Source organism: Trichosurus vulpecula, chromosome 2 (assembly GCF_011100635.1).
Source record: "Trichosurus vulpecula isolate mTriVul1 chromosome 2, mTriVul1.pri, whole genome shotgun sequence".
NCBI classification, from domain to species: domain Eukaryota; kingdom Metazoa; phylum Chordata; class Mammalia; order Diprotodontia; family Phalangeridae; genus Trichosurus; species Trichosurus vulpecula.
In genome coordinates this window covers 99,256,162-99,266,604 of record NC_050574.1, presented here as the reverse complement: position 1 = coordinate 99,266,604, position 10,443 = coordinate 99,256,162, and the positions used below count along the sequence as shown (strand labels likewise).

Below are 10,443 nucleotides of genomic sequence, written 5' to 3'. Positions count from 1 at the left end.
ATGACCCTTAAAAGCCACACTTATCTCGTGTTTACGGCAGTTTGTTCTTTGCTCCACAGGAGTCTTTCGATAATGATGTTCTCCCTGCCTTGCACGCCGTGGCTCACCCTTTCCCCCAAACCTCAGTTCCATCCCGCAGCACGCGTGGACATCCCACATCCTTCGGGTCCACTCCCGTGCCCACTGCACCTTTTCCCACCCTTCCACCCTGTTTGTGAGAAAAGCACTTTGTCAATGTCGAAAATGTTCTCATTTAACTAACTCACCGTTATTATGAAAAATGACCACTACTACCCCCAGCCCGCAGCCTCTACAGAACACCCTGTGACCCTCAAGTACAGAATAAGGGGGTTACTGCTGTAGATACGGTAACTAAAAAGAGACGGGGCGAGATATTCTTTTCACATCTGATCCTAAAGGTGACAGGAGGCTGGGCTGGGCAAGACCCGCCCCTTCCCTTCTCCTCCTCCCGTCACCCCTTCCCTCTCTCTCTTCACCCCGCCCCCACGCGCTGGCGCCCGTACGTCACAGATATGCGCCAGACGGCGAGGAGCGTGGCGGGGGCGTGACGTCAGCTCTGTGTGCCGTGGCGGCCGTTGCTTTACCGTTGCTGGGAGAGGGCGGAAGGGGCACCCTGTAGGGGGGCTGGGATCATGCCTGACTCGGGGGAGTCCCGCGGGCAGCAAAGACCGCCGGGGTCGGGATGAAAGAAGCAGAGCAGATGCAAAATCTGGAGAGCGCGGGGGCCGGGCGGTCAGTGAGCACGCAGACGGGTAGTATGACCGGTGAGTTCCCGGGCGCCTTGACCGTGACCCTGATCTCGAGCCCCACAGCTCCGCCTTGCCCTTCCAACTTCCTCCGCTAGCTCTCCTCGGCGCCGTCCGGGAGTCCCGGGCTCCACTGTCCTGCAGGGCGCTCCCGGAGCTCGCGCCCTGACCTCCCCCCAAGCCTGGACGGGCCCTTGACCTTAGCCCCGCCCACTGCTCTGACCGGCGTTGTGCCTCGACCTCCTGACCCTCACTTCACCCCAGCCCCTGTCCTTGTCTTCCTTTCCACTTTCCGGGGACTTCTTGGTGCCGCGTCCCTGTGATGCATACAGCCGGGTCGCTCTTTAACGAGGTTGGCGGCGGGATGCTGCAGCCGGGCCGGGCTTGCTCCCCACGCAGGCTCAGGCTGCGAGCGCCTCAGGATTCAAACCTCGCACCGCGGTCCCGAGTCTGTGCCCCCAGGGATAACTCTGGGATGTACCGCCGCCTCTTCCTGCCAAGCGCTTCCCTTTTTATGATCTCATCTTGTCCTCACCGGGGTCCCCTTTGAGCTCTGGGCTTCCTGGCTCTCCAGGTCCAGCTCCGCGTACCGCACCACGAGCCAGCCCACCTTGGGAGCAGTTAATGATCCTGAAACATCATTGTCTCTCCCTAACCTCTTCCTGGTTCCATCTTCTCTGGATAGTAAGGATGCAGGTAGAGCAAAACAGCGCCAAAGTTCTGACGAGCCAAAGAAAGCTTGTTTTCACGAGCATTGGCAACATTTTAAAGTATGTTTTCTGTTGTCGTAGGCCAAATGCCGAGGCTTTCTAAAGTCAACCTTTTCACTCTGCTCAGTCTCTGGATGGAACTCTTCCCAACAGTGGAGAGAAAGCAAAAAGCACAGGTAGAGTTCACTTTTCTTTTTATGCCGCTTACCCCTCCCTCCCTCCAGCATTGCCACACTGGCCTAGAACTTCAGTCTAATCCTCCAGACTTTGTAACGTTAAAAAAGAAAGAACTTAACCATGAGATCTGAAAATTGAAAGGCGCCTCTGAGATGCGTTCTGACGTTTGTTACTCATAAATACAATTGCGAATACTTTGATGAAAAACTTTCTTACGTATAGAAAGGTAATTTTTGAGACGGGGCCACATTTCAGTCAGAGTTGGTATTGAGGAGTTGCTCTGACCTTGTGATTTAAGTCTGACATAATTTAATGCTTAATTGTCTTAACATGAGTCAATTTTGCCTTCATTGGATTGTAAACCCCTTTTGGGCAGAGTTGATGTATTATATTAATTTTGGCTGTCTGCAAATATGTAAGGTAGCATTATTCTTAGAGTAGACAATCTATAAATACTTGATTGATTAGTGCCCACTTTCTTCCTTGGATTTGTTTAGATAGAATTAAAATAGGTTAGAAATGTATAATAATGCTTACATTTTACAAGCAAAAAGGCCGCATAGTGAAAAGATATATTCAATCCAAATAAATATATACTGATAATTGCTTAGTTTTTTTTCCCTGACTATTGCTTTCTTTTTTAACATGTACACTTTTATTTGAACTAGTCTTAAATGAATGTACAAGTAAAGTATCTCCCCTCTTTCAAGAATTGGCACTAATCCCGTTGAACTCTTGATTGATTGTTGTCCTTCCTTCTTGAAGAGGACCGAAATAACATCACTTTGTTAGAGTCAAGTTACAGTGTGTCCCACTGCAGCTGATCAGACCAGTACTAGGTTGGAATACTCTATGGCAGGTCCACCTGTTTGGGGTGGATTCTCTAAATCTGCGCATCTCACTTCTTTTGGACTACTTTCATTGAACTCCTAGAAAGACTGTAAAAAGCCTTCATTCACTTCTATTTTGGGAGGTCTGGGTGGGAAAGGAGGGGCACCATTATAGCTCAGAGCTTTTTTTTAAAGGAACAAATATTAAGGTGGCAGATACAGAACTTTTTTTTTAAGATTAGATAATATACTTGTAAGCAAAATTATTTCCTTCCTACCTCCCTCTCCCTTGTCTAGATTTATGTAATTACATCCTTTGATAGAGCAGAGCAGCCTTCATGGAGGCAAGTAACTCTAACAGTGCATTACATTGTAGAACTTTGGGGATGTTTGCCTCTAACATACTTCGACTGTTCGTCACTTTGACTATTCGATTTTAAAATAGTCAAGTTTCTTCCGGAACTAAATAAAACCATGCCAGTCTCTTCTCTTTTTTGAGCATTTATCATATTACAACCTTTGATAAAAATTTAGGAAAAAAAAACAATCCATTTAGAACAATAATAATAGCACTTTTATATAGCACTTACTATGTGCCAGAGACTGTTCATCTTGTCCTCACAACAACCCTGGGAGGTAGTTACTGTTATCCTCATTTTACAGACAAGGAAGCTGAGGTAGACAAGCTAAGTGACTTGCCCTGGGTCACACAGCTAGACAATGTTTGGGGTTGGATTTGAACTCAGGTCTTCCTTACTCCAGGTCCAGTGTTTTATCCACTGTGCTGCCTCACTAGAAGGCTCAAGGCATTTGCAGTGGAAGTGGATGATGGAGAGTCCAGGTTTGTCATATACCTGCTTGCTGAACCACATTTGCTGGAAAGGGGACAAGGAAGGCCAGAGTGGAATTTCTAATCCAGAGAGAAGACTTATCCTTAGATGGTGCAATGACCTTGATTTTCATTATACTGGGCATTAGAGTTGTAATCCCTCTTTGCTTCCTGTCAGCAGTACCTGGGTATAGGGCAGTACCACTAGACTATGTGGTATTGGCCTATACGTCATCTGACTGACAATATAGGCAATGTACCACGCCTGTAGTTTCCTAACTTCTAAAGAGATGCAAGGGAGATTTATTTTACCACTCTTGTATGAAACCAAGCTTCTTCGTTGTTATACAATGTTTGTTTTAACTTGTGATTGTTTGCATGTATTTTTCCCCCCAGGGCTGGTTCCTTCGTCCTTCATCAATTCAAATAAGTTTTTTTAGTCTTCTCTGAATTCTTTGCATTCATTGTTTCTTATGGCACATAAATGTTCATTTACATTCATGGACCACAGTTTGTTTAGCTACCCTCAGTCTCTGGATCAGCAGCTAGAAGGTACAGTGGGTAGAGGGTTGGACTTGGGAGTAGGGAGGTCCTGAGTCCAAATTCAGCCCCAGATACTTACTAGCTGTATGACCTTGGACAGTGCATTTAAGCCTCTGTCAGAGTTTTCTTTTGGTTGTGGGTGTGAGGGTGGTTGTAAGGATAAAAATGAGGCAGTTTGTAAAGTGCTTTGCAAACCATAAAGCACTACATAAATGCTGGTTATCGTTAGCTATCATCACCATCATCTGCTTAGATGACAGAGAGGCAGCACATTGTAGGGCAGGGGTGGGGAACCTGCAGCCTTGAGGCCACATGTGGCCCTCTAGGTCCTCAAGTGCAGCCCTTTGACTGAATCCGGATTTGTTCTGTAAGACTTTGACAAAGTCAAAAGACCTCACCCAAGGACCTAGAAGGTGACATGTGTCCCCAAGGCCCCAGGTTCCCACCCCTAGTGTAGGGGATAGAGATCTGGACTTGAAGTCAGTGAGCAAATAGCCTGCCAGGCAGTGTGCTAAGTGTTGCAGATATAAAGAAGGTCCCTGACCTCAGGGAGCTTACAATGTAATGGAGGAAGACAACATAAAAAAGAAAGGAGTGGGGAGGGTACCCTGCAGAGGGGCATGATAAAGGCCTGTAACCCAGTAGGAGATGACGAGGTGGAGGATCTGGAAGAAGTTCTCCTGTCTACCTCCCACTCTCCAGTCAGAGGGAGGGAGGGGTTCCTAGGGCCAGGTGGGTACCGAGGAGGTGTGAGTTTCAGAATTAATTCAGTCTTGCTGGAAGGTGAGTTACTGGAGACAATGATGAAGTCTAGGAAATCAGCTGGCTGGGAAACGAAGTCAGTAAGACCTGGATTTACGTCCCTCCTCTCACACTTCATAGCTGTGTGACCCTAGGCAAATCACTAAGCTCTTCTGAGCCTCAGTTTCTTCATCTGTAAAATGAGTTTTAAATCTGTGGTATTACTTTGTTTTCAGTTCTTTGCTACCACACACAAAAATGCCACCATGAGTTTTTGGTGTGTGAGACCTTTCTGTCTTTGACCTACGTGGGATATATGCCTAGCAGTGAGATCCCTGGGTCAAAGCACATAGACATTTTGTTCATTTTCTTAGCATAATTCCAAATAACTTTCCATAATAATTGGACCAGTTCACAACTCTACCATCTGTGTGTTAGTGTGCCTTAGCACAGCCCCTCTTCCAACACTGACTTTACCTATCTTTAAATTGTTGGTTGTGAAGATGAAATATCTGTGCTTCTTATTATTAATGATTTGAAGCATGTGGTTTATAACAGTCTACAATTCATAGAATTTGAGAGTTGGAAGGGACCTAGTTGACATTTAGTCCAACTTGACAAGCATCCTTACTATAACTTCAGACAACTGGTCTTCTAGCCCCTTCTTGAAGACAAACTCACTGCCACTAAAAACAGCTCCTTTCACTGACTGAGAGAGCTAATTGTTAGGAAGCCTTTCCTGTCATCAAGCCTCACTTTTACTCTTTGTCCCGTTCTGCCCTCTGGGACTAAAGAGAACTAGTCTTTCCATGAGACAGCTTTTCAAATACTTGAAGACCATCAGTTGTCCCTCACCTTCTGAGTCTTTTCCACGCTTAACTTCCTCAGTACCTGATGACATGCACTCAAGGTGCTTTATCGTCCACATTGTCCTCTTCTTGGATACTCTCCAGCTGATTAAAGATGCTGTTAATCTGTTGTGTCCAGAACTGAACAATATTCTAGATTAGGTCTGATAAGGACAGAATATCTCTTCCAACTCTGAGCACTTTCACTGGTTCTTTCCCATGCCTGTTACACTTACCCCCCTCATTTTTGCCTCCTAGCTTCTTTCAAGTCTCAGCTAAAGTCCCACCTTCTACAAGAAGCCTTTCTTAGTCCTCCTCAATCTTTGTACCTCCCCTTTGAGACTAGCCCTAGTTTATCCTGTATATATCTTGTTTGTGCATAACTGTTTGCATGTTATCTCCCCCAGTGGACCGAAAGCAGGGGCTGGTTTTGTTTTGTTTTTAATGTCTTTTTATCGTGAGAGCATAGCACAATGCCTGGTACTTAGGTGCTTAATAAATGCTAGGTGAGTGTTTAACTTGATTGTTTCCTTATTCCTAGAAGCTGCACCTCTTTTAATTCACCTTTTCTGTTTATATGCTTTGATTACTTATCGTTAACAGCTCTTGGTCTCATATATTTCTATTATCTTGCTATACATCTTGGACAACAGACTCTTAACAGAGAAATTCTTGATTTTCAATAAAAGATGTTTTTTTTCCCTGGAAGTATTTAGTTAATCCTTGTTGGATTGGATTAAAAATTAAATTAAGTCTCTGTGTTCTCAGAACATTATCTCTAAAGTTCTATCATGATTTTTTTTCATATCTTTGAGTCTGTCCCTTATTCCTCAGACCTTTACTCTTCTGTTTTTTTCCCTGCAATCTAACTGATCTCATTAAAGAAATCTACCATTTATTTTATGGACTTTCATGTTAGTTCTTACTGCTTATCTCTTACTACTTCTCTTGTTAAAATATGAAGTTCCTAAGAATCATTTTTATGGGTAAAACATCAGTGAGACATTTTGAGATAAAAATTCTTGAGTGTTTTGGGACTTTAAAAAACTAGATTAAAAGGGTAATCACATTTAAGCTTTGGCAAAAAATGTATAAGACAGAATTATAGGATCATAGATCTAAAATAAGAAGGGACGTTAGAGGTCATGTAATCTTATCCCCTTATTTTACAGAATGAGGCAACAGGCCCAGAGAGCTGAAGTGCCTAGGCCAACTTTTATTAAAATAAATAACAGAACTGGTGTTCAAACTCAGTTCCTGGGTCTCCAGTTCCAGAGACCTTTACACTGTAGAGAAGGATAAGGATAGAACCTGTACTAAAATGAAGAAATTCATGAGACATTTTGACAAAATCACTTTAGACTTCATTAATTTCTCCAAATGAATGAGAAATAGTAAAAGGTGCAGAATTGTATGTGATGAATAATTATATAACAATGACTATTAGTAATGAAGCCAATGTGGCCCTTTTCAATTTCAGAGAATGTTATCAGTAATACACGCAGTAATTAGTTACCTTACTGTGTCTTTAAAAATTTATAAAGAAAAATTAGTTCACTTGAGGAAGAAAAATGTAACTAGTAATACTATTTAGGCTTAACATGATAAAAATATTGCCAAACCAGTTATATGATTATAAAGACAAATTATTAACATGATTTAAATTATGTTTTTAAAAATTTATCTTTTATGTACCTTAAACTTTCTTAGGTTGACTCTTTTCCTGGCATCTTATTTTCTCATTTGGCAGATTCCATAATAAAGAATTCAGTACTTAAAAAAAAATTCAAATATCCTGTTTGAAATCTTTATTTAGAATCTCCAGGCCTGAATCCATATCCATTACCTGTTTGAAATTAGTAGTATGTGGAACTTTAAAGCTTTAACATTATACATATTTTAAAATTTTTATTTATTTTTAACAACTTAAATTTTTTTTAATATAGATAGTATTTTATTTTTTCAATTACATGTAAAAACAGTTTTCAACATTCTTTAAGAATTTGAGTTCCATCAAGTTAACAGAAGAGGAAGTAAATTACCTAAATAACCCTGTCTCAGAAAAAGAAATTGGGCAAGCCATCAGTGAACTCCCTAGGGAAAAAATCTCCAGGGCCAGATGGTTTTACATGTGAATTCTATCAAACATTTAAAGAACAATTAATTCCCATACTTTATAGACTATTTGGGAAAACAGGCAAAGAAGGAGTCCAACCAAGTTCTTTTTATGACACAAATATGGTACTAATACCTAAACCAGGAAGAGTCAAAACGGAGAAAGAAAATTATAGACCAATTTCCCTAATGAATATTGATGCAAAATTTTTAAATAAAATATTAGCAAAAAGATTGCAGCAAGAGAATAATACACTATGACCAGCTAGGATTTATTCCAGGAATGCAAGGCTGGTTCAATATCAGGAAAACTATCAGCATAATTGATCATATCAATAACAAAACTAGCAGAAACTATGTGATTATCTCAATAGAGGCAGAAAAAGCTTTTGACAAAATACAACACCCATTCCTATTAAAAATAATGGAAAGCATAGGAATAAACAGAGTCTTCCTTAACATTATAAGTAGCATCTACCTAAAACCATCAGCAAGCATTGTATGTAATAGAGATAACCTAGATGCATTCCCAGTAAGATCCAGGGTGAAACAAGGATGTCCATTATCACCCCTATTATTCAATTTGGTACTAGAAATGTTAGCATTTGCTTTAAGAGAAGAAAAAGAAATTGAAGGAATTAGAATAGACAAAGAAGAAACTAAATTATCACTTTTTGCAGACGATATGATGGTTTACTTAGAGAATCAAGTAAAAAACTATTTGAAATAATAAAAAAACTTTAGTAAAGTTGCAGGATGTAAAATAAACCCACATAAATCCTTGGCATTCCTATACGTTACTAACAAAGCCCAACAGCAAGAGATAGAAAGAGAAATTCCATTTAAAGTTACTGTAGACACACTATAAAATATTTGGGAGTCTACCTGCCAAGACAAACCCAGGGCCTATATGAATATAATTATGAAACACTTCTCACACAAATAAAGTCAGATCTAAATAAATGGAAAAACATCAGTTGCTCATGGTTAGACTGAGCTAATGTAATAAAAATGACAATTTTACCTAAATTAATTTACTTATTCAGTTCCATACCAATCGAATTACCAAAAAATTATTTTACAGAGCTGGATAAAATAATAACAAAATTCATCTAGAAGAACAAGAGGTCCAGAATATCTAGGGAATTAATGAAAAGAAATGCTAGGGAAGGTGGCCTAGCCATACCAGATATCAAACTACTGTAAAGCAGCAGTCATCAAAACTACCTGGTACTGGCTAAGCAACAGAGTGGTGGATCAGTGGAGTAGGTTAAGTACACAAGACGCAGTAGTCAACGACTATGGCAATCTACTCTTTGATAAACCCAAAGAATCCAGCTTCTGGGCTAAGAATTCACTATTCCACAAAAACTGCTGGGAAAATTGGAAAATGGTATGGTAGAAACTGGGCATAGACCAATATCTTATACCATATACCAAAATAAACTCAAAATGGGTTCATGATTTAGAAATAAAGGCTGATACTATAAGCAGTTTGGGAGAGCATAGAATAATTTACCTATCGGATTTATGGGAAGGGGAAGAATTCATGACCCAACAAGAGATAGAGAGCATTACAAAATGCATGATGGATAATTTTGATTATGTTAAACTGAATAGTTTTTGTATAAACAAAGCCAATGCAACAGAGATTAGGAGGGAAGCAGAAAATTGGGAGAAAATCTTTACAACCAGTGTCTCTGATAAAGGCCTCATATCTAAAATACATAGGGAACTGAGCCAAATTTATAGGAATAAAAGCCGTTCCCCAGTTGAGAAATGGTTGAAGGATATGAACAGGCAGTTTTCAGAGGAAGAAATTAAAGATATCTATAGGCATATGAAAAAATGCTCTAAATCACTATTGATTAGAGAAATGCAAATCAAAACAACTTTTAGGTACCACATCTTTCCTGTCAGATTGGCTAACATGACAAAACAGGAAAATAGTAAATGCTGGAGAGGATGTGGGAAAATTGGAACATTAATAGATTGTTGGTGGAGTTGTAAACAGATGAGCCATTCTGGAGAGCAATTTGGAACTATACCCAAAGGGCTATAAAAATGTGCATACCCTTTGACCCAGCAATATCACTCCTAGAGCTATATCCCAAAGATATCACACATATGGGAAAGGGACCTGTATTACAAAAATATTTATAGCAGTTCTTTTTGTGGTAGCAAAGAATTGGAAATCAAAGAGATGCCCATCAATTGGGGAATGGCTGAACAAGTTGTGGTATGTGAATTTAATGGAATACTATTGTGGTATAAGAAATGGGAAAGATACGGATTTCATAATAACTTGGAAAGGTCTATATGATATGATGCTGAGTGAGAGGAGCAGAACCAGGAGAACATTGTACACAGTCACAGACATATTGATTCTGTGATGGCTAAGTTTGATAGACTTGGCTCTTCTCAGCAATACAAGGCTCAAAGACAGCTCCAAAGGACTCATGATGGAAAAAGATGTCCACATCCAGAGAAAGAACTGTGGAGTCTGAGTGCAGATTGAGGCAAACTATTTGCTCTCTCTTTTTTTTTTCTCTTCTTTTTTGGTTTTGTTTCTTCTCTCATGATTCATTCCATTGGTCATAATTCTTCTTTACAATTTGACTATTGTGTAAATAAGTTTAATGCAAAGGTATATCTAGAATCTATATCAGACTACATGCTGTCTTGGGAAGGAGGGGGAGGGGGGGAAGGGAAGAAAATTTGAAACTCAAGAACACGTAGAACTGAGTGTTGTAAACTAAAAATAAAAAATCTAATTAAAAAAAAACTATTACAATTTTAAAAAAAAAGAATTTGAGTTCCAAATCATTTCCCTCATTCCCTTCCTCCTTCACCACCCCTCTCCCCAAGACAGCAAGAAGTCTG

At 40.3% G+C, this 10,443-nt stretch overlaps 1 protein-coding gene across 2 annotated transcripts in view; it reads left to right on the top strand.

The window, feature by feature from the left end:
• Positions 1 to 520: 520 nt before the first annotated feature.
• The window catches only part of CDADC1 (cytidine and dCMP deaminase domain containing 1), a 45,186-nt gene continuing 35,263 nt past the window's right edge, over positions 521 to 10,443 (top strand). The window contains exons 1-2 of one of the 2 annotated variants that reach the window (XM_036744302.1): positions 521 to 785; positions 1,559 to 1,653. In XM_036744302.1, coding sequence (XP_036600197.1) covers positions 704 to 785; positions 1,559 to 1,653 — 177 coding nt within the window. In that variant the 5' untranslated portion in view covers positions 521 to 703. The remainder of the gene's footprint in view (positions 786 to 1,558; positions 1,654 to 10,443) is intronic. The other variant, XM_036744301.1, reaches the window with a different exon arrangement.